The following is a 23,878-nucleotide window of genomic DNA, read 5'->3' as shown; positions in this document are numbered from 1 at the left end:
GCGCCGGGTGCGGCCCAATTAAAGGAACGGGGCACATGGGGCGCGCCGAGGCGGTGTACCGCGCCCGGATTGATCTTGGCCGTCCGTTCATGGATCGTGAGGCGCCAACCCAGGTTGGGGCATGTGGTCGCCCTGGTCGGCCGGGGCCTACTGGTGAGTGGGCGCCGCCGCGGACCGTGCGCCGGTGCGCCTCGTCGGGGGGCGGGACTGGCGGGCGCTGTCCTCGTCGGATCTGCCGTGGAGCCTCGCCGTGTGGTGCGGCTCGTGACAGACGTCCGCGTCGTTTCCGCGGTGTGGATTGGAGATGTGGAGTGGATGCTGGGACTATCCGCCATTGTGATCTGTCCAGGAGATTACGAGCTCACATGCCCAGGAGATTGAATTGTTGATGCTCGAGTTTTTTTGGCGCTTTTGTAATTTTCTGTTTTTCTATGCTACCGGGAGATAAAATATGTGTCTGCACTCACATTTCTGTGCCATTTCTGTTCTTCGGACTCGTTAGCCGGAGTTCGAATAATCGTAAAGTGCTTCCCAAGGTTTAGGGTCAATTTGGGTTGGATCACATCAAAATTTCTTTCGAAGGGGGAAAAAGATAGAAGATCTCGGAAGCTGTGAGAGAGAGGTCAAAAGATCACAAAATAAAATGCACATACAGTCTCCTTTTGCAGCATCTGTTCCTTTCTGTCTCCTCCAGTTTGCACTGCTGGGCCTTCGTCTGGGCTTACAATCCGGAACATCCGGCCTTTTGATTTCACGGGCTTCCCTTCAGTTGTCCCATAAAAAAAGCCTTTCTATCGAAGCTCAACGGGCTTTCCTGAGCGAACAAACTGAGAGGAGCGAAAAGCAGGCGACCAGCTTCCGACGCCGATTTCCTCCGTTCCCCCTCCACTCCGGCGGCCGGTGCTGGAGAGGCCGGGGAACGGGGATTGAGGTGGCCGGTGTATATAGTCCTACAGTATTTGTGGGGTGGAGGCGGCACTGTGTCTACGAAATAAGCGTCTCCAGTTTTTTCTCCATCTCGCTGGTGCGTGTTCCGGCGCCAGCAAGAGCTGCTTAGGTGTAAGCTCACTGAATCTGGAGACCTAGGGTTTGCTTCAAATCTCATCGGGTTTGCTTCTTCTTACTTCCTCGTCTGCGGAAGTGGCGATCCGGCGGGAGCCCTAGAAGGCACGTCTACCAACGCAGCGAGAAATTGGGTTAGATTTTGTTTCCCACCTTGTCGTTTTGTTTCCCTTCAGGTTGTGTCATGTTTGCCGGGGTTGCTGGTGGTCCTTGAGGCACTTTCCCGGCAATGCGATGGCCGTCAGCCATCTTCTTCAGCCAGGACTTTCAGTGATTATAGAGCCTGTCGATGTGTTTGATGTGTCGTTTTTGAGGCAATCAAAAACTGTGAAGTTCCATCGTTGGGAAGGAGGTTGGCTTCAAGCTGCAAACTCGGAGTGTCTCCTCTCCAACCTTTGGTGCGTCGGGAGTGTGGTTTGTGGCTACTCCGACCGCCGGCGATGAGGACGACCGGGAGGATCTTGTAAGGATTAGGTTGTAATTTTTTTTTCTTCAAGGGTGTCTTTGTAAGAGCTGCAATGTAAACTTTATGTGTTCTAAAAAAAGCAGAAGCCAGCTCTCTCGAACTCTTCCAAACAGTAAAAAAGGGTGACTCAGCGGCGACTGCAGTTCCGCCGCTGGATTCGCCAGATTTCCCCAGCCTTCGGTGGCCTTTGTGCCGCTGGTGAGCAGGGGATCCGAAGATCCAGTGGGTGGTGTACATATCCCCTTCTATTAGGGTAGTTTTAGGTAGATTAGGATTGGAAATCTTTTGGTTCTTCCACAGCTTCTGTACTGTCATCTTCATCCGAGGTGAGCGAGTCTTTGCGGTGGCTGGTGTGCGCGTGGTGCTTGATGACGACGTCTTTTGTGGGGGTTCAACACTGACAGATATGTCATTGATGTTTTCCTCTGCGTTGGTGTTCAATTCCTCCATGTTCTTCCTTCTGTCGTGGGGGGCCATGGCGTCAACAGCAACGCTGGCCTCGTAAACTTCTACATGGCGGCGAGATTGTGGAGGAGTTTGGTGGATGTATCGATGGAGTTGAGTTGTCCATAGTTGTTTCATCCCTCGAGCCCGTAATGGTGGATGCAGCACCGTCGTCATCGACGGTAACGTATGCACTGTGAGGTTAGTTGTCCACCTTCCTATATATTCGGGTTGGTATTTTCTGATCCCCTTGTGGGTTTGTTGCCCGTCACCTGGGGTTTGCTGGTTAGGTCATATTGGTGTCAGATACTGGCGACGGTGAGGAGATGGCAATTTGCCGTTGGCTAGTACGTTCAACGAATCAAAAGTATATCTTGGGTTAAACTTTGAAGACTATTCGTCGATCCGGAAATCGACCATAAGTCTCGTCCAAGATCTTCTTCGTTGAGGGAGATGGAGAAGACCGGCTCGCGGCAACAATGGTCGAGGACGGCGAAGGCAGGTACTCCTTTATACGACGGCGACGGCGAAGCTTTTCTTCTTCATCAATAAAGTCCAACCCTTCCCTCTCCCAAAAAAAAACTATAAAACCAGAGCCTGGTCCAACTCTCAGCGGATCTAAGGGCCTGTTCGCTTCAGCTTATAAGCCGGCTGAAAAGCTGAAACGGCTGATTTATTGTGAGAGGAAAATACTGTTTGGTGGCTGATAAGCCAGCTGAATAAGCTTAAGCCCACGACGAGACGGAGTAATTGCTGCGCGATCTGTCCTTGTGATTCCGTTCCCGTACCAAGTACCAACAACACCAGCGCTGGGTCAGATGCTTCAGCCAGTAAACAGTCGTCTCCCACAGTGACCCAGAGAAAAAGTTGCAGGCAAAAAGTACGATCGCCATCACATTCGGTATCATGCCCCCAAAATGAAGAGAAAAAAGAAGCCACACACGGGATCAAGATTAGGAGCCGCGAGAAATCAGCAGGGGGGGCTCTCTCTCTTTGTGGGGAAGACAACACCTCGCAGATGCTAAAGGGAGGGGGTGCCAAAGCTTGCGATCCGCTGCTCGCTTGTTCTGGCACGACGCGCTGGTCCATCCCGGGAAAGGACCCCGTGGTGCTTATCTTAAGGCGCAAGGTCTTTTTTTTTCTTCCTCGCATGGAACAACCGCTACCGGCCGGATTAGATGCCGGGCTCCTTTTTCCGGTGCTGGCTTGAGTGGACACCGGCTCTCGAGGGCAAAGGGACGGCGGCACATTCGTAGTTTCAGGCCATGTTTAGTTACTCCCAACTCCCAACTTTGACACTATGCAAAAAGAAGATTCCCCATCACATCAAACTTGCGGTACATGCATGGAGTACTAAATGTAGATGAAATTAAAAACTAATTGCACAGTTTTGTTGTACTTTGCGAGACGAATCTTTTGAGCCTAATTAGTCAATATTTGGACAATAATTCACAAATACAAACGAAACGCTACAGTGTGCTACAGTGCTGTAACAGTAATTTGGCACCTCCCAAATTCCCTAACTAAACAAGGCCTCAGAGGGGTTTTAACTGATTGCGCGGTACTCTAGGCACTTGCATTCTAGTACGGATTTTAACTGAACTCCTCATAAATTTGGTACGAGTAATAATCGAATGCTCTCTCCGTCTCTCTCCCTAATCAATCATGTTCCCAGCCCAACTGGTTTACATCTTTCGCTATACTAATAAAGAAGTGGGGAATAACGCGCTGCGTACCACCAAAACTGCAAAAATATTTGGTGTGATCGGCAGGTCAGGACGCTGGCGCGCGGCAGCTTTGCCCAGGCCTCTCCGCCTGCGCGGCTGCCAGGCAGGCGGCAGCGCAGCGAGCCTCACAGAGCACAGGACTTGACTGTCCGAGGCTGCGAGCCCGTGTCAGCCCTGGCCCCAATCAATCAGTTCTTTGACCCGAGCGCGGTGGCGGTCTGGCGGAGCCGGAGGCCGGAGTGGCTCGGCTCGCCAGCAGTCAGGTTCTGGGGCCCGGGAGGCCGGGACAGCCGGACAGGGACAGCAGCAGAGGGGGGGCGTTAATACGTAACCTAAATTTGCCAGTTCTAATCAGGCAGGCGGGGCCCCGGGCGAGCTACGTGAAGTCGACTTTTTTCTCTCTCTCAGATCTCGTGATCCATAGCGTCAGCGGATTAGATTAGATAGATAGATAGATACACTCTCCATCGTGCGTGGCCTACTTGCATTTGATAAGGTTAAAGTGCGTGATCCATCTGTTTCATACTAGCAGTAGTTTTATATGTTCTGTTCCAGAAAAAGAGAGTAGTTTATACCCAAATCATTCCGGTGATCTGGTCTCGTAGCTTAGGTTTGGTTTTTTGTTTGTCTCGAATTGCTTGGTGGTTGAGCGAAGCTTGTAGCTAGTGTTTCGATTTTACTTGATTTACAGAATTTACTTGTGACGAAGTAATTCTGCGATAAAAACTCTGTCCCATACGGCCCCATATCCTGAACGAGGTTGATCAGGTCATGGGTCGACAGTTCGCAGTTCTGATGAGGCACTTCAGTGCTGGTGACATGTGCTGCTCGGACGCGTCCTGGATAGGGAAAGCACTTCACCTCAGGTAGACAGGTACTCAAATGCTCATTCCTGGGGCAAAGGAGCAGCGGCCTTTGCCTTTTAACCCATCAGAGCCAGCATCCACATGATGACACGAACCCTAGATCTGCCGGAGCCTTTTAACCCAGCCAACCAACCAACCAGCAGCAATGACGAGCTCGTAAAAGAGGAAGATAAAAGGCTGCAAATAAAGGCAAAGCTACACCTCCCGTAGCCTGCCGGTGTCTTTCTTTTGTCCACGGCGCCACGCCACTGTTACCGGGTAGTAAAGCCGGGGGCTGCAAGGGAAAGCGGGGGATCGAGTTCACTACCCCCCGGCTGCTGCTCGCGCCGCTTTCCTTCGCGGTGACAAAGCCTTTTGGTTGGGTCGTCGCCTCGCTTTCTAGGCTTCCACTTCCGTGTCACGCAGGGGGGGTGATAGGGGTTAACTCGCCAAATCCCCGCTTCTGTTTCGAGGACGCCATGCCACTCCCGTGAAAGTGAAAAGAAGCACAATCAGTGAGCTAGATACTGCTAGACAGCAGTTACTTTCAGCTAGACACTGTACGCCACGTCCCCGCGGGGCACCACAAGGGAACGCCCCGCAGAAGATCCGGGAGACCATATCGCCGTCCCAACGGCCGCCACAGCTTCCCGAGATCGAACTGATATTTGTTTTCTATCATCGCGGTGTGGGATTCCACGTCCGCTGGATTCGCAACGCTGCAGCCGTGGAAGTGGAACGAAAGAAAAGACGAGGAGGATGCGGACAGCGAGCGCGCTCCCCCGGCCCCCGCTCCGCTCGCGCGTCACGTGAGACGCGTCGGCGCGCTGAGCCGGCCGGCGGGTAGCCGATTCGAACCAACAAACTGCCGGGAAGCGGCCGGCCCGGCCGGCCAACCCTCACGAACGCGGAACGCCCACAAAATCTCAGCGCATGAGATTCCACGCGCGCCGTCGCCTGTGGCGTACCGGCAAAGATTTTATGAACACCCAACGCAAATAGCTATAGCGTAAAACCTTGTTTGTGTAGGCTGAGCCGCTGAGGAGCCAAGATAAATCCACTGCCCCGTATCGCCGCCTCCAAACCATGGCCGAAATGCCCTTGTACGAACGAACACACATTTTCGCTACCTCCTCCGCACGGTTAGCCAATAAACGTACTCTCGCAGTTCGAAAGCACACGACACATGATCAAAAAGCGGAAATTTATTGGACCGTTACGGGTTTCGAAAAAAATTAATGGAAAACTGGAACTCACTCGGGTGTGTCATCTATATCGCCTCCGGCACTATCTGCAAGTGCAAGGAAATTAGGTTATTGGGATTTGGATTTGAGTTGTCCATGCTCTAGCAAGGCCCTAACCCTCTCGAAGAGTTAGAGAGAAAATTACCTAGCTAAAGAAAACAATCTAGGCATACCACTAATTGGATGTGAAATTTAGCTCAATTCCTCGTGAGTTATGGGTTATAATTAGCTTGACATGGGGCGCGAAATGCTAAAAAAAATTTGTGACATGCGTCTTTTCGATAGATTTTGAGGGGGGCATACACCCTCTCTCTAGGACCAGCAAGTTGGGCATCATGCCTGAGGCGTTGGCATGGAGTAAGTGGTAAGACGGTGAGATCACCGTACCGGATGGTCAAGGAAGACCAATAAATATAAGCCCGATTGAAGATTTATTTAATAGAGGTGTGGTTAGGCCTTTTTATCAGGGATCCTTCGGTAAGGGCAGAGTTAGACTCCTTTTGATCAGCTGACCATAATGAAATTCTACAATTTTTTAACAAACACTATTCATTTTTTATTTTATTGTTTTGATGGGGTGACCTCGGTGTTGCTTCCGGCTGGCTTTACCCCGTCACCGTAATTAAGGATGGGTAAGAGGGAAATTTGAGATTGCGACGGAGGTCTGTGCATGCGTGTTCCATGGATAGCGGGATAGGGAGGGAAAAAAAAACAAAACAGAAGCCATTTTCTTGGAATGGCTTATAAACGTGAGTTATCACACAAGTACACAACCGATGAATGTTACGTGCATCACCAAGAAATAGCAATACTTGCCTTTAATCCTATGTAGCTCATCCGGAGCGAAGCATCAGGACAAGAGCACGATCTACGCAACAGCTGGGGCTCCGGCGCGCCCATCCCACGGTGCACGCGACGCGCAGCAGATCTGAATACCTGATGTCCACCCCCGTCGAACAAGTGGGCAGCATCAGGGCGGGGCCAGCTCCAAGCCAGGCTCCAGACGAGTTGGTTGCTTTCACAGGCAGGAAGGAAGCGCGCCAGCCAGCCCGGCCAGCAGCCAGACGCCAGTAGACGCGGACGTGTCCTGCGACACGCGCGCAGATACATACGCGGACACACGAGACACTGCCCGTGGGGCCCACCGCGCGCAGGGACCGCGACTGGAGTGCGGAGTCTGGACTCTGGAGGAGCCGAGGGCCGAGAGCCTCCTCCCTGTGGACTGTGGTGACCATGCTGGGCAGGACAGGGAAGGGGATCCTGGCATCATCAATGCGTGCGTGAGCTCCTCGTCCTCTTCGCGCCAGGCGGCCCTGGGGTTGGTTGCTGTGCTGTGCTGCGCGTACGAACAGGACGAGACGAACACAGGCACAGCACAGTGCAGAGGAGGAGCCTACAGGGCAAGGCATGGAGCCATGGCCCATGGACGCATGCACGGTCCCTTGCACAGAGAGGCCGCTGCACTGCACACTGGCTGGTGGACTCCCCTTCGTGCGGCAGTGAAATTTGGGGTGGGTTCTTTTGCCGTTCCCTTGCTTTCTGTTGTTAATGTTCCCTGCTGCTCTGTGTTCCTCCGGGGATGGTTAATGTGCATGTTCTCTGCTGGTAGTAGTGGTAGGCCGGGCTCTGTGCCTCTGTGTGGAGTATATGGTTCATTGACAGTTTGATGCAATATTTATTGAACTGGAAAAAATAAATGGCGTGGAAGCCAACCCCGTCCCCAACCGGACATATCTAACCGTATTTTGGAAGAGATCATGTGACCGGGTCGGGTCCTTTTGAAAAAAAGGTCGTTGGGTGAACTCACAATATTTAACTGCGCTAGAATCTCTGCCCCTCGTTGCGTGATTTGTGCAGTTTGCAGTAAGAGTTTCCGCGCAGTGCAAAATTGGCATTTCCGCGTGAAAAAGGAGCGCGACGCGTTCTACTAAAAAAAAGGTCGCAGAGAGACCATGGGTAAGAAAAAGGAGAGCCAATCGAACATTTCTCCTAGCCTGACCATCGGAGTGCATCAAGATATCGCGCTTGATGAGGCAAGCAGTTCACCGCACAGGAGATGATGATCAACTGTGGAAACGTGTAGATATGCTAATATCGTACGTGGCCCTGCTGCTCGACAGCTCGAGCACGCCATATTTTAATTTGGAAGGCCATGCATTTGACAGCCCATCTAGAAATACTCATGCCAACATACATCGATGCATCATCTGCTACCCTCTCCTGGAATACGGACCAAATTCTTCGGACGGCAGCATCTGGGGGTATCATTTCCATCCAAAGGTGGCCGGCCGCAAAGCAACTGGAATTTCCATTCGTTTGCCTGGCAGGAATGAGCTCCTAATCTCGCATGTTTGTAGATTTTGCTTCGATGATTCAATGGTTCCATAACTCTCCACCTACTCTCAAGTCGTGCTCATCAATTCACCCAGGTTCTACTCAGCCGTCTCCTTGTCAATGCTTGGCTTCGTCCAACATCAAGGCGTGAAAAATCTCCCCTCTATCTACAATATGCTTGCCTCCATGCTCCGGCCGTAGCAGATGCACCGTTTGCAGACTCGTTCTATACAGTATACACATGTGGTGACACATTTGGAGAGATAGAATCACGATGGACATATTAAGCAAGCGAATGCATGGTTGCCTGGTGAGAGAGATCAAACAATGTGCTAATGGTTTGCTTATAACTATAGCAGGGAGACAGGGAACTAAGCACATTTCCATTGCAGGACAACATGGTTCGCTACAGGCAGAGTCTTGCAGCAATACAGTTCTTGCAGTTTAGAAAGCAGAAACGAGCACATGGGAGCGACTGCAGACACACTTTGCAAGTTGGAAACGGTCGGAGTCCTGAAACTTAACTCACGAAAAAGGTCCCCATCTCGCGTGTGGTCAGTTGGTCACACGTTCCAATCATCCAGGTTAAAATCTAACCATCCAATTAAGGCCTAAGCTACTAACGTACGTACTACGTGCGTGCGCTGCCACTCGTGTGTGTCGCCGTATTGATTTCTTCTTGCGGTTTCCTGGTGAAGCCTATGAATGCGAGTGACGTCCCTTGGGCTCGAAGCATACGTACCCGCTGTCCGCCTGGGACCGGCGGCCATTAGTGCGACGCATCCATTCCGTTCCCATCCCATCCGATCAACCGATCCCTTGGGGATTGGGACGGGGCTTTGGGTTAGGATTTGATTTACTAGCTGATTACCACTGCCGCCGCTCGCGTGGCCGCGTCGTTCCGAGCGAGGCGTTAGCGTTCGTATTTATGTTTTCAAAAATGCTACTAGCATTTAGTTTGTAGATGAAATAAGTCACACGTTTTATCTTTTGTTGTTTTCAAGACGATACGCAAAGCACAAATTGTGTTGGAAACAATGTACATGATTTTATCACCGTAAAACTAGTTTTTATCTCCCTTTATAAATAGACTGGATCGGAGTGGGCGACGGGCATGGGAACGGGGAGGGTGACGCGCAGACAGAACGGCGGAGTATTTGGATTCCCTTCCTCACCTGCTCGCGGAATCCGAGGTTGGAATGAAACCCGATCCCCAGCCTAAGCCCCACACGCGCGGGTCAGTCGCCTTCGCGCGTCGCCGCCCGGATCGACGGTCCAGATCACACGGAGGGTACCTTGATTAATGATCGGTACAAGTACTAGTGGGGATTTGATTAGTACCAGTGGGGGAGTAGCAAAGCATTACGGGGGAAGACACGCTGTCATCAGCTGCTCCTCGTGATCCCGGCGAAGGGCTCGCGGTGGGGCCCACATGGCAGACCCAGGTAGGTATCGGGATACGGTGGTGGCCGCGCATCGCGTCGCGTCGTCTACAGTAATAAACTCGACACGCACTCGAGCAGTGGAGCTGCGGTACTTTTCCCCGGGCCTCACTCTCAGGGCCGGGGTGGGCCCCGCGTCCAGGCCTTTGGGGGCATCTGCGGCTGCAGCCATTGGATCGAGCAAAAAGAGGAGAGAAGAGAGAGAGTACAGTTCAGCTGATTGATTGTTTTCTCTTCCCCACTTTACCGTGCTTCTCTCTCTCTCTCTATCTATCTCCTTTCTCTCTCTTGTTTTTTTTTTATCTTCTTCTCTATCTCTCTTTTTCAATGTGCTGATGTGCATTGTTTATTTATCACAAGCCAACCTCCAACAAGATCCTTTTCGCCGAGTGTACTTGCAAGAGCACACGTAGGTAACCTTGATGACCTCATATTAGCAATTCAGTTAATCCATGATGTCGTCTTGTCAAATTTGTAGCGACCATATCTGCTGGCTTGAATTTGCAAGTGTTTTTTTTTGGGGTTTATAACAACAATATCTTGCCTGCCATCCTTTTCGTTTGTTGTGGGATCTTGCAACCTCCATCCCAACAACCCGTCATTTTCTTCCCCCGCGACCTTAAAACGGGAGCTCCGGATCCCCCTGATTCGCAATGAGAAGAGTTGGTTGTGTGTTTAGGTATCCATTGATTATGATGCCGACTAAACATGTGGTTACAAAGATTATCAAGAAAGCGAGCGCTCATGAATTCTGCGATCCAGCTCGCGTTGAATTTGTCCATTTTTTTTCCAATCTAATTCTCCATGCAGGGATTAAAATGACAAACGCAAACAAAGTATAAAAACACAGTATCTTATTGAATATACCCCCACAATAAATAAAATATCAAAGAGATAATCTAAAACACTGGTAAATTTCAGCGACAGCAGTAACCTATCCACCGGAAGAACGGGGTACGGACGCTGCAGGGTGGCATGTGAGCCGAGGGGGGGAAAATAAAGTATCACGAGGAGTAAAGATGGCTGGTTTTGTAAGATTTGGAAAGGAAGTTTGGTGCTGTCCTCTGAAGTAGCATGGATTTTTATATCGAGCTGCTTCTTTCTCTCTCTCTCCCCCACCAGCAAGCAGGGGGGGGGGTGCACAGATTCTCTCTCTCAAGAGTCACAATCCCCCAAACTCTTTCTACGGCCACCCAAGGAAACGAAACGAGGTAAAACTAATCATCACAGGGGAAAATCAGCTGATACTCCGTTTCGATAATGAAACGGGTCCATGATTATCACGACTGATAATATAGTTTGTTCCGGAGAGAAAATTCTGATGGAGACAGCAGCAGGTGGGGAGGAAAAACAAGTGTCTGTTTAGTTTTATTTTATTCGGTTTATTCTGATGAGAGAGAGAGAGTAGAGAGAGAAAGGGAGAGATGGGGATAAAAGTGGGTGAGGAAGGATCAGCAGAGGAGAGAGAGAATAAAAAGACCAGATGTCAACAAATCTGCCTGTCCTTGCGGTTTAGACGAAGGTCGTTCCATTCCCTTCCTCAGAGGAGAGAGAAAGTGAGAAGGGGGGAGGACCGGAGGAGGCAGCAGGCAACACCCCACAGAGGAGAGAGAGAGAGGAACAAGTGAGCGAGAGGGGGGCAGAGCACATAACCAAACAACACCCATCCAAAACCCCCAAAAGGAGGAAAAAAGGAGAGAGAAAACCACGCAGTCGTTTGTTCAGACAAAACAAGAACAAGAACCCACCAGTACGCACTTCCCCCCTCTCTCTCTCCTCCCTCCCTCCGCCAGTCCGCCCCCTGGCCCATCAGATCCAATTCCTTCCCCGACCCCCATCCCGGATCCGCCGCAATTCCTTGGCGTCTCGAGCTCGATTGCTTCCTGCCCGTGGAATTTGCTCCTTTTTCCCGCAAGAATCCTGCCTTGGCTGGCGACTTAGAGGTGGGCGCTTGCGAAGGTGGGGGGGCGGCTCTGCTGGCGTCTAGGGGCCATGGGCGTTGTGGCGCCCGCTGGGCTGTTCGTCCGCCGCATACTCAGGGTCGTCAGGCTCAATCCGCTGCAGCGCAGCGCCAAGAGCCGTTGAGGTGAAAATTTTACTCCGCTGGTTTGTTCCGCCTAGCGCTCTACTCCTAGCTCGGTTGTTGTGAAAAAGATGCAGCTTTTCCGCCTTTTCTTCTTCTTCTTCTTTGAGCCGTCCAAGGTTCTGATTTTTTTTCCTTTCTGGAAATTGGGTTTCTGTTGCAATTAGTTCCTGTGTCAAATTTGGGTTGGATTGACGGCAAGAAGCTGATAATTGCATCCAGTCTTCGCAGCCTTTCGGTTTCCACGTTTGGTAATGATAGGTCGCTTGAGGGAACTGGTTCGTAGGATTTATCAAGTGCGTTGAACTGTCGGGGGTTGACTTATCTTCTCTCCTTCAGTTCCTTCCTGTCTCGCGAGTTGACATCCAAACAGCTGTACCTGCATATTCTTTTTCGTTGTTTGGGCCTTCGGTGCTGTTGCTTTTGATCCTGTGTACGTTTGCTTGATTATTGATAGGGATAGCGAGTTTCGATCTTGCATTGTGTATGATACAGCACATTGAACATCTTGTTTCTTAGATCTTTTACATTGCTCACTGCGGTTTTTGATGTGCAGGTAATTCCTCGTGAACACATTAAGCTTAGGAAGTTACTATTGGCTACTCATTCAGCTGAGCAGATCGAGCTATCCATTTAGCTCGACACAGTGAAGAGACGCATTGCGCTTACGCATTTTGCGTTAGCTCTTGAACATCCGTTTGGTGTGCTGCGCTGTGAAGGTCACAGAATCCACTTGGCTACATTCCGGGATGGTAATGGGCATCAGAGCATGATAAATGCAGGCTTCTTAACTTGGTAATTAGTCAGTGGAACCCTATCTCTTTAATAGTTTCTTTTGGCAACTGTTAGTCCCAGTTTGTTATGACGTAGTTGGCCATTTGTGCTTGCTTTGGGTTTCTCTCCTCGCTTGCTAGCATTTCATATTTCATTGCTTGGTACAGTATCATTTTAGATGTCAATGCCTAGCTGAGCATCTTAAACTGCTTACATAATTTGTCTGCATTGTTTTTGTTGGTTTGCTGATGCCAGTAGAACTAGGAATTAACAAGTAGTATTTGTTCATTACTTGAGTTCATGCTTTGCACCCTTGAAATTGGCATTGGAATTGCAATTAGAGTTAGACATCATTCTTGTAACTTAAATGCACAAACTGCCACAATAAAGTTGTGACATCTAGCTGACTGAAAGTTTATCTTTTCCTTGCACATGCTCTAAATAATCATCCTTAAATTTATAAAGGGTTAGTGTTCTCCCATAAGCAGCCAATTTCTTATGCTTGTTTCTTTTGCCAACCAGTGAATAACGCATGGTTGTCTTTTTTCCACATTTTAGGCCCATATTGTAGAATCTTTACCGTAATGTATTTTATTTGTACAATTGAATGTTTGATTGACTGGCCTCTTGCAGAGTTTGTAACAAGAATGGGAGCAAAAGTAGAAGGGGAAAGCTATATGCCTGGATATTATGCTACGGGGGATCTCAACATGGAGCCAAATGGTAGGTGGTCTCCATACTATGAGGACAGGGCATCGAATGGCCAGTTATGCAATGGCTTCACAACAAAACCAACAAATGGTTATTCAGAATTTGACAAAGAAATGCTCAAGCACCAAATGCTTGAACATGAAGCTGTATTTAGACAACAGGTGAGTTTACACCAAATTCTAAGCAGCACAGCACAGCACAGCATATCATAATTATTATTTTTTCTTATCAGTTGTTTCTTTCTGTCAAGCCTCACAACCCACTCATTATCCAGGTGTATGAGCTGCACCGGGTCTACAAAATACAGAGAGATATGATGAAACAGCATCAAAGCAAAGAGATATATTCATATCCAATGCTGGCAGTTGCATCACATACAAATTCACCATCGCAAGTGCCACCAAATGGTGCAAAGATGATGTGGCAGATGCCAGTTCCTCCTGTGTCCACAACATACAGAAAAACTCCTGTTGCAGAGCATAATGATACAAACCAGTCCTCCATGAAATTCCTTAGAGAAGGCAGTGTACAGTCCTCTCCAAACGGGTTTCTGTCAAGTGATGCTGCTCCAAGAAGCAGACAAGGCACTTTTGACCTTCAGCTTCCAGCTGATCATTATATAGATGATGACAACACATCAGACAACAAGCCCATAGATTTTCTTGGTCTGGCATCAGATACAAAACCCCGGAACGATGCTGACCTTACATTAGTTAGCGCAGAAGCCTTGGGGAGGTTCAGTGATAATAGTTCAACCTCAGGTTTGCGGACTAAAAATAATCATGGAAGCCAGCAAGTTACTGACCTGAACGAGTCAAATGCTGGCATCTATATGGGTAGAGCAAATGGATCAGTTTCCAAAGGCCTCTCGCATACCCTGGAGAACTCTTGGCACCAACCAATATTGAGACCAAACACAACTAACTTCAGTTTCAATAAAGAATACTCCAAAGACAAGCACGCCGACGAAGGGACAAGCTCAAACTTCTTTGATGCAAGTGCGAAAATAAGGCATGAGAACAAACCGTCAATCAATAAAGGTAACGATAAGGCTCAATCAACACTGTTGTTTATTTTTAAAATAATTCCTAGCCACAGAGTTCTTTTTATGCTGGTCCAGTATATTTGTCAATACCATAGTTACCATATCCATAAACTAAGAATTAATTTGTGTTAAAGCGTATATGTTTGCTTTGGATTTGGGAGGAAAAGTTGTTCATGTTTCTGGTAATATGGTTAGCAAATGGCACAATATGCTATCCTTATCTTTTTACTATTTAACTTAGCCATGCTAGTTCTGTTACTTCGTTCTGGGCATCTTTTTTATTCTTTCGTAGTTCCTTGCTGTAACCTCTGGATTGCAGCCTGAACACCTTCATGGGTCTTATCTTTTTAGTGTCAATGGTGGCCTTTGAGATGTGTACTGTATAATCTAGAATCTACTATGTTGCAAGCTGTTCTCTAGTCCTTATAAGGCTGCAATCTGTACTAGGAGTAGAGCACATGCTCATTTTTTCTTTGGATTACTGGTTTCCCGAATCATATTGCAGAGTAGTACTTCTGTGTATTTTGTTTTCCAGTACTTTGCTCATTGAAACTTGTAATGCCAATCTTCTTTCTGATACATTAACTTGCCTTTCCCCTCAAGGAGGTTTAAAAAAAGAAGACATAGGGTGACTTGCTTTCGCTTGACCACAGCTTGTGTCTTTCCTTTTCTGCATGTCATATTATTTGTTGTCTGGCATATTGATGCTTGTTAATGTCATGCTGAGAGCTTAGATAGTTTCTTTTGGATGTTTCTTTATAGCTTGCACATTCTTTTACTGAACTGTATTCACAGCTGACTTGGTCCTGTCTTATAATTGTTCTGTTTCTTACTTTAACCCTTCAGGTAAACAAGTCAGCAGTATGACATTTTTAGCACCCAGATATAGTGATGCTGATCCCTCAAAATACTTCAAAGCTGCCGACGGGAGGCCTGCCAATTATAACCAATTTGTTTACCAAGGTCAAAATAGTTCAGTTGGATGGTTTGCACGAAGTCCTCTGGAACCTTCTGCTATCAATAATTTTGCTACGCTTGACCGTCCACATCATTCAAATACGGGTACATTTGCTGCCCCCATCTCTATTCCTCAAATAGACCACCCTTCCATTGTCTCCCCAATGGGTTCTTGCACAGCAGACCCAAGGAGCAGCGTTATCAATAATCCTGCTTTAATTGCACGGTTCAATGGATCGTCAGCTGTGAATTCGTACACCAGTCTTAGTGCTGTGACGCAGAGCATTGGAACTTCGACTCCAAAGCTGAAAAATGTGGATAATTTAGATGGCCGCTATCCTGGTTTTCCACTTGATCCATTTTCTGGGTCCCACTCACGTCATCAGGTAGCAATTTCAAGTGACCTGGAGCAAAAGAACTCCCAGAAGTTTGAACATTCAGATCGACAGTCCCATGGCAAGGGCATGAAGAACTTTAATTTGAATGACGCACTGTCAGATTGTCAGGAAGATAGTCTTGTAGAACAAGAAGGGAGATGTGCTGGCAGTTTTCAGCATAGTAAAGACGGGGGATCAGTATTCGGGATCTCTTGGCTCAAAAATAAAGGTAGATGTGCTGACCCGATAGCTTTGGAGAAGCCAGGGAAGTTGTTTGGCCATTCATTTGGAACTGCAGTGGAGCTGAAAAATACTAAAGACCAGAACGAACTTGGCCAAACTATTCGGAATTTATCAGATTCTGCCTCAACATCCCTAGGCTGTGGGATTAAGAAAGATGGGCCTTCAGAAGACATTATCGCTAGAACTCTGCTTGTTTGTAATAAGGCCCAAGAGACTGCTGCACGTTTACCTCTTTCATGCCAGAAGCATGTGCCTAAAGATGGACAGGCTGCTGAAGGAGTCATCAAGAAAAGTGGCGCCCCCATCAGGAATTTCATCGATCTGAATGATGATGTACCAAACGAAGACAATTCTGAGGAATCGGTAGTGTCACATGAATGTCAGGTGGCCCCTTTACAGAACAACCAGCCTAAACGTGCGTTCGTGATTGACTTGGAGGTGCCAGCTTGTGAAGACGGTGCTGCATGGACTTTTGATCAAGAATGCGCACATCCTGGTAAACTTGACGCATACCAGGAGATTGACAGCACATCTGTTACAGCCGCTATGGCAGCAGCTGAGAACATTGTTGCATTGTCAATGGATATACCAACAGCTGCTGAGGTGTCTGATGATATGTTGCAGTGGTTTGCAGATCTCGCTGTATCAAACATCAATGACCTTGCTGAACAAGTGGAACTCCAAGCTTGCACCAATGATACCAGTGATGATGAGTTGGATTCATTTGAGTCCTTGACACTGAAGCTGGAAGAAACCAAGATTGATGAATACTGGAGCAGGCCACTGGAACCTGCAATCACAACCGATGAACAAGCAGTTTCAACTGCTCACCTCCTCACCAAGCCTAGAAGGGGCCAGCAAAGGAGGCGACGGCAAAAGCGGGACTTTCAGAAAGATATCTTGCCTGGCCTTTCGTCACTTTCCCGGCCTGAAATCATAGAGGATGTTCAGCTGCTTGAGGGGTTAGTCCAGGCTTCTGGTGGATCCTGGGAGTCGAGTCTAACTAGGCGAGGACGTTATGGTGGGCGGACAAGAGGTAGGAAACCTCGGAAAACTGTAGTAACTGTAACCGTAGAAGAGGAGGAGGTTGAGGTCAGCCCCCCACCCCCTAAACCTGCTGGCACTGGAGACTTGGAAGCCGATGAAAGGGGTATGATTGGATGGGGAAGAACAACAAGGCGGTGTCGCAGAACCAGATGTCCGTCAGGCAACAACATCGCAGCTGCATCTTGAGAAAGGTCTTGCCAGCAAGCATTGGACAGCATTCTCAGGTATTGGGCGGCACCCGTTTGTTATAGAGACTAAGATGGATGATGGACTGGTATAAGGTGATCAGTCATGAGTGTACATACTTTGTCGGCCTATTGGCCTCACCCCCAAACTTTCATGCTTTTGGGTCGAAACATGGTGTACGTTCCTATAATAAATTCCGTAAATTAGTTGATAAGACATTTCTGAGACAGCATTGTATTAAGCTGTTCCAGGTTATTAGGTCCGGTATAATTCATTGTGACAAAACTGAAATGCCTGTAAGCCACCTTGATCTCTGAAGAATAGCTCATCGCATGTGCAACAAAGGGTATGAAGGAGGGTCCGAGTCTGTATTCTTTTTGTACCTTATGTTCTGGTTAATTGGCTAGCATTTAGCCATTAGCATACGACTTGCTATTTGAATTTGATTCGACCATCCGGCTGAACCCTTGGATTATGCAATTGTTGCGTCCCAATTTTCTTGTTCCCATTCAAGCATCATACTAACGTTGCTAATGTTTGCCGCAAACTTTTGCGAACCCACGTGACATTATCAACAAATTCAGAGGCCAAAGTCATACATACTTCCATCAGGTGAAGGCCATCATGTCACACTTTTCAGGGTCCTTGACATGTGGGACCCAGCTGATGTGATGCTTCTGCTGGACAAGCTTTGTGCTTTGATCACGCTGACCTATTCGTGTCAAACCCTTCTAGTATTATTATATTCTGTTCTGCAGCAATCAAACGTGCGTGAATCTGTTTCAGCAAATGGCTGAATCTTCCTGCCAGAAATGATCACTGCGAGAGCGAGACCAACACCGCTCAGACAGAATTCAGGAACGGAGCCTGAGCCGAATGCTATTGGGCCGACCTTAAATCTGCCTTGATATCTCGGCCCACGATGCCGTCAGTCAGCAGGAGCTCAATTTTTCTATTCGAATTTCGGAGTGCTCCGCCTCCGCCTCCCAGTTCACTCCGCTAGCGAGGGCCACGCCGCGCCTTGAGACCCGTCGATGGCGAGGCGGAGCCTGGCGGGCGGCGCCACCGCAGGCGCCGCATCCCGGGTTCGGTTTGCGCCCACCTCCAACAACCTGCTCGTCTCCTCGTGGGATTCGGTGAGAGCTCTCTCTCCCCGCCTCGCGGTTCGCTGCGGCTTAGGCGTCTCTCCTTGCCACTTCCTGGTTCGGTGGAGTTCGCCGGAGATGCAAACAATTCTGAATTTCTTTGGGGTTGGGGGTGGTATTTTTCGGTAAATTGCCGCGGTCCAGCTCATATCGGAGTAAAATTTGGGCGCGCTCAAGTCGATTTGAAATTTGGGGGAGATCGTTTCCGTGGTGGTGGCCAGGTGGGGAGCAGTGTCTGATAGGGTTTTGCGCCGGATTTGTTCCACAGGGGCTGCGGCTGTATGACGCCGACGCGAACGCGCTGCGGTTCAAGGCGGACTCGGAGGCGGCGCTTCTGGATTGCTGCTTCGAGAATGAGTCAGCAGCGTTCGCTGGCTGCTCTGATGGATCTGTGAGAAGGTAAAGTTAAAAAGCAATCCGTTTCTGTATTCTATCCTAAGGCATCTGTTTAGTGCCTCGTGCTAGTCAGCTAGTGTATTATGTTGCATTTTAGTGTTGCTGAATGCATGATAGCGTGAGTTATCAGTGTGCTTCCTATACTGACATTCAAGTTCCACAGCTTAATTCTGCGCACTGTTCCTGATGCAGTTCATTATGTATTTTGACGTAGTAAGAATTAAACACAAATCTAGAAATTACAAGAACTAAGCGCCAGTATACAAAATGCATGTACAAATTTGACCTTGGGTTGACCATTGCAATAATTTTGCATTTGCTGCTAATGCATGATAGAGCAAATGAGGCATTATGGTTCCATTTAGTGCTGTTTGCTTGCATCTTTGCATTCTTTCGATGTGCCATCTATAGGACAAATCATATTAGTTCGTACTCTATTACAACTAGACGTGCAATTGCAACTATATCGAGGTAGAAAGGATTATGTGTCACTGATAGAGTAAAGTCGCACTCTTCACGTTTATTAGTTTAATTTGGAAACTCTATATCATTGCATTTACGTTATAGGAAATATTCTCAGGTATGACTTCCGCTCAGGTTCTGAGGATACAGTGGGGCTCCATGAAGATGTGGTTGCTTGTACTGAATATTGTCAGATCACTGGTAAGGATGACCGTAAAATAGTCTTGTACTCTTATATGTTGATGATTTTGTGGTTGGTTCATTAGATGTTTTGTCTGTATAGAACTATAGATAGATGTTCTTGACTTCTCGTCAATTGCTTTTGAAACACGTACAAACCTGATAATGTTTAGCAGCCGAGTCCTTTTTAGGAACCAATTCAAACACTACTCGATATTTAAAGATTTATGTACCATGTTGAAAAAGGCACCATTTTATTCTTGCATCTTAAATTTATAATCAAATACCACTGGAGCATGTATTTATTGCTATTACGTTATTATTTTTCAGGTCAAATTGTGACTGGCACCTTTAACAAAAAGCTTCAATTCTGGGATGCAAAAGTAAGAAGTGTAAGCCCCAACAGCACAATCACCTTCAATTCGGATGTGACATCGCTTTCATTGTGCGGCATGTATATATCAGCAGCAGTTGCCAAAACAGTTAATTTTTATGACATGAGGAATCTAACTGGGCCAGTTGAAGCAAACTTTTCTCCTCTAGAGTACCAAATTCGATGCCATCAATCTTCTGCGGAGTGGGATGGTATGTCTTTTTTGAAAAAAAAAACTTAATTAGGAATTTCAATAATTCTTTTTTGTAAGGCTTTAAGTCTGTCTTCATGATAACTTTCGTAACAATTGATATATGGTCATCAACATAAAGTAAACTTTTTATGTTGCTTAGCAAGACCTTGTGTATAGTTAGTATTTCTATAAAAGTTGAAATTTGATTTTAAATGAAATTACATTGCAAGGTAGGATCTTGTAAGAATAAAATGTTGAATTTAATTCATTTGGTTTATTGTCAAATGGCCTCATATATGCTTTGGTCATTCATTCTGCCATGGATTTTAGATCCAGATGTGACATTGTTTTTCAATCATGTGACAATTCTTTTTTTATTAGGATATGTTGCTGGTTCTGTCGACGGAGTTGTTGCATTGAACTATCTTGATGATGTAAAAAATGAGAATATGGGGTTAGTATTGGTATGCTCTTTAGGTTTCAGTTTGTTGTTTATTCATCTCATTATTACTTATATACTATCTTTTAACCATACTTGATTAAAAATAAGGCACGTAATTCTGGTGCATTATGGCGCAAGGTAATTTCTCATCTGAATGGAGATGATGCAGAGATTGCAATCAACATTTTAAGAATAATTTTTCATAATATCCTATCATCTCTTATTAACTTGTGGAATTGCCTGTTTTTTACATTAATCGTATCTCTAGATCACATCCCTACCTAGTTTTCTATCCATATTTCTTACAAAAGGACCAATCAGAACTAAATTGGACATCTTTTAGGTAGCAGGGCCAAAATAAGCAAGGGAGAAAGTACAAATCATCCATTGTAATTCTAGTTGTGTTTTTGCAGATATGCTTTCCGATGTCATCCAAATTCCAGAAACGGAAGATCCAACCTGGTTCCAATAAATTGCATCGCAATGCATCCAAGGTATGTTTTGCATATAGAAGGTCTATCATTTTCTCAAGATGGAACTAAACTCATATGCTTATGATCCGCAGCAAGAAAACTTTTGTTACTGGAGATGATGGAGGATATGCTATCGCCTGGGATGCTGAATTAAAAAAGAAACTGATTGAGGTAATATCAAGTTTTTGTTTGATTGCTTAGTCTCAAGGAATGTTTTGTTTGTGGTAAGATCACTTCAGAGTGAAATGTCTTCCCATAGTTTCTCCTGCTAAATCTAGTGTCATCCTCCCCTTTCCATACTGATTAATTTATGCCTTCCCCAAATGGTATTATCATTTGGTCTGCTGATTCAGTTACAGAACAATGAACAACAGAAGTTATTTGTTAACAGGAGAGTAACACAGTGCTATATTGATTTAAAAAGATGCTTAGTTTGTTGCATATTTTGTGCAAAATTCCAGCTGGCAGGGTTCATTTATTACTTCTTGAAAAAATATTCCTAAATAGTTGAACCCCTGCTAACCCTTGGACTTCCATGTATAACATGGTTGATGGTGCCTTAAATCACAAAGCATACAACATTTTCTCCTCCTGCTTACATTTTGCTCTGTCTGCCTCTGGCAGCTTTTCCACTCTTATCTAATTTTGAGCGACTGGATTTCTTTGTTCTTTGGTTCAGTTATGTAAAAGCAACAATATTTTACTATTGCAGCTTCCTAGCTATTCGGGCAGTGTGGCATCAATGGCGTATAACTATAATGGCCAACTTTTGGCAGTTGCTCCAAACTATTATCAAGAAGCGGATAAAATGTGAGTGGCTTCTAAACTGCAAGCTTCTTTTGAATTTATCATTAGTAATTTGAAATTCATCTTGAATGTTGTAAAAGATTAAAATAACCACAACTCTGATTGCTTGCGTTGAATTTCTGCAAGCAAAATGTATCTGTAACTACTGAATCAGACAGAAATACCATCCAAGCAAATCATTTAGTTTTGCCCATGCTCACACTTGTATTGTTGGCTTACCCATCACCTATGCAAGCATGAAATTGAAAAGGCACTTCCCACTAGAAAACCATGATTTCCTGCCATATGGGATACATTACGTGCAAAATCACTGTGCATTGGAGATTTCCAAATAACAGAGGGCACTCCTAGTAGTTGCTTCCTCGCTCCCTAATCTATAAGCATCTGGCTATCTCCATTGGGTTAGGTGGTAGTAACTGGAGGGTTGGTAAAAGAAAATTATAACACTTTCCAAAATTATTGGTATCTCTTCCATTTTGTAGCATGATGTTGGAGAGGTTTCTCTTGCTTCTGCAGCAATTTTCACACCGTACCTTTAGCTTTAATATCCTTATGTCGCAAAGAAAGCGCTGAACGTGTCTGATAATCATTTTGCTTGCAAATTTTTATTGGCCAGGGTGGAGAACCATCAGATATTCATTGAAACGGTGGAGGCCTTCAAACGGAAGTCTCATTTGGTGTAGGACCCTTCTAACCAAAACTAGGATTGCTTACCCTATTGTTGTACAACTAATCATGCTAAAGTGCTCCCTTTGTATTGATTATGCTGTCACATGTCCAAGCTCAGCATGATGTAGCAACGTGTTGTAATTTGTTGTATGGTTAAGCATTATTCTGTATAGATATGAACATGTTCCCATTTCCCTGTCCCAGCTCGTGTACAATAGAGAAACTTGTTCTAGACCCATGCGAGAGAGCAGAAAAAGGGTCGAAGCAAAGTTGTGTTTTTCCTTTTCGACTGAAGTCGAAATATGGTCCCAAGTTGGACCATATCGTGAAAAGGAATATTGTGTGTTTTTTTTTTATGTGGAACAAATTGAAGTGTCTGTGGCTCGGCGTTGCCTACGTCTGGAGAGAGTCTTTGTCGCATTCCGGTGCAGGGCATCCAGCAGATGTGCCGTGATGCTGCTGACTGTTATCTTCAGGCATAGAAATTCCATGCGGAGACCTTTCAGCTTATGGAATGGACTGTCAGTTGGTGCCGACTATGTTTTTTTTGACCGCGTTAACCGCGACCGGTCGTGCGCATGCGGACTGCACGATCCCCTCTGGACTCTGGAGACAGTATGTCTGAGCAAACCGCAAAAGCAGGGTACCGCACAGTAGCAATATACACATACGTCACTTTTAGAACGACATCATGCTGATGTAGGCGAACATAATAAGTTATTTTTTCTTCAAATGACCATTACTCTCTTATCAAGTGTCTATTTTCAAATTCGTTTTCACCATTACGAATTTTGTGATGAGATGTACAAAATAAGATTCATATTTGATATGTTTTAAAAACGTTTTACATGATTGTCAACTCTTATTGAATGTACAATATTAACTTATAGACTGTGTAGCAATTTATGTTGTAATTTGGAGGTAGCAACTTGACTTGTTTATCTGTTAAAAAATTGTAAACGACCATGTAGCAACTTGTATTATACCGTGTAAAACTTGCATGTCCAGTATCAACTTAACTTATACAATGAATTTGTATGAATATGAAGTTATTACTATTAATTTATATAAAAATACACAATAATTTATTTAGAAACTATTTGGCAACTTATATAGATACTTCAAATGAGTAAGAACGTTAGTAGCTTTGTTTAAATAAAAGGAACATTAGTAGCTACACACTTAATTTAGAATTAGCTACGGCACATTATCATAAATTGTCAGTACATAAAAACTATTTCAAAATATATGCATCATTGGTCTAGTTTTATAGATCTCGTGATAATGAACATAGTGGTGCAAATGAAATTTAAAATGAATAGACAAAAGTAAAGTTATCGCATGTTTAAGAAGTCAAACAAATGAAAAACATGTTGGTCATGTCACCCCAAATCCCACTCATAGGTTATGCAGGTCGCCTAAATTCTCTTGACACGCAAACTAGATTCTTATTATTCTGATTATACGCAGGACCAATAAATTCTGCACGCAGTTGTGCTTCCACAAACGGGTCAGCCCACGACGCGCAACAGGTCGCGAGGGTCGCGCGTTCGGCTCGAGCGTGACGTGTCGCCGTATAGATTTTTCCTACGTTTTTCTCTTTTTTTGGAAAAAATATCGGGTGCATGTGGACGCCCATGTAGTTATGCTGGGTCTGACCAGTGTGGCGGGCCTAAAGGGTTTTTATGGCCCAGTTAAAGAATTGGCCTAACAAGACAACACGTTAGGCCTACTCAGCACGTTAGGCCCCC

At 46.1% G+C, this 23,878-nt stretch overlaps 2 protein-coding genes across 2 annotated transcripts; both read left to right on the top strand.

The window, feature by feature from the left end:
* The first annotated feature begins 11,067 nt into the window (after window positions 1–11,067).
* On the top strand, window positions 11,068–17,467 carry LOC101771601. The gene is made up of 5 exons (XM_004981643.3): window positions 11,068–11,650; window positions 12,204–12,442; window positions 13,055–13,293; window positions 13,407–14,172; window positions 15,024–17,467. The coding sequence occupies exons 3-5, from the start codon at window positions 13,069–13,071 to the stop codon at window positions 16,985–16,987; spliced, it is 2,955 nt and encodes a 984-aa protein (XP_004981700.1). The 5' UTR covers window positions 11,068–11,650; window positions 12,204–12,442; window positions 13,055–13,068; the 3' UTR covers window positions 16,988–17,467.
* Window positions 17,468–17,951: 484 nt separating this feature from the next.
* Window positions 17,952–22,328, top strand: LOC101771201 (mitotic checkpoint protein BUB3.3). The gene is made up of 9 exons (XM_004981642.3): window positions 17,952–18,123; window positions 18,401–18,531; window positions 19,109–19,191; window positions 19,501–19,755; window positions 20,118–20,190; window positions 20,592–20,672; window positions 20,744–20,822; window positions 21,364–21,461; window positions 22,075–22,328. The coding sequence occupies exons 1-9, from the start codon at window positions 18,022–18,024 to the stop codon at window positions 22,139–22,141; spliced, it is 969 nt and encodes a 322-aa protein (XP_004981699.1). The 5' UTR covers window positions 17,952–18,021; the 3' UTR covers window positions 22,142–22,328.
* Window positions 22,329–23,878: the final 1,550 nt, after the last annotated feature.

Source organism: Setaria italica, chromosome IX (assembly GCF_000263155.2).
Source record: "Setaria italica strain Yugu1 chromosome IX, Setaria_italica_v2.0, whole genome shotgun sequence".
NCBI lineage: Eukaryota > Viridiplantae > Streptophyta > Magnoliopsida > Poales > Poaceae > Setaria > Setaria italica.
The sequence above is the reverse complement of the archived record's forward strand: the minus strand, read 5'-3'. Positions and strand labels throughout refer to the sequence as shown.

Excerpts from the sequence above, each read along its gene's own strand:
- LOC101771601 (XM_004981643.3), top strand. The coding sequence starts at position 13,069 with ATGGGAGCAAAAGTAGAAGGGGAAAGCTATATGCCTGGATATTATGCT. Across the intron at positions 13,294-13,406 it reads AAGCTGTATTTAGACAACAG|GTGTATGAGCTGCACCGGGT; the intron begins GTGAGTTTACAC and ends CTCATTATCCAG. Across the intron at positions 14,173-15,023 it reads CAAACCGTCAATCAATAAAG|GTAAACAAGTCAGCAGTATG; the intron begins GTAACGATAAGG and ends TTAACCCTTCAG.
- LOC101771201 (XM_004981642.3), top strand. The coding sequence starts at position 18,022 with ATGGCGAGGCGGAGCCTGGCGGGCGGCGCCACCGCAGGCGCCGCATCC. Across the intron at positions 18,124-18,400 it reads TCGTCTCCTCGTGGGATTCG|GGGCTGCGGCTGTATGACGC; the intron begins GTGAGAGCTCTC and ends TTTGTTCCACAG. Across the intron at positions 19,756-20,117 it reads ATCTTCTGCGGAGTGGGATG|GATATGTTGCTGGTTCTGTC; the intron begins GTATGTCTTTTT and ends TTTTTTTATTAG.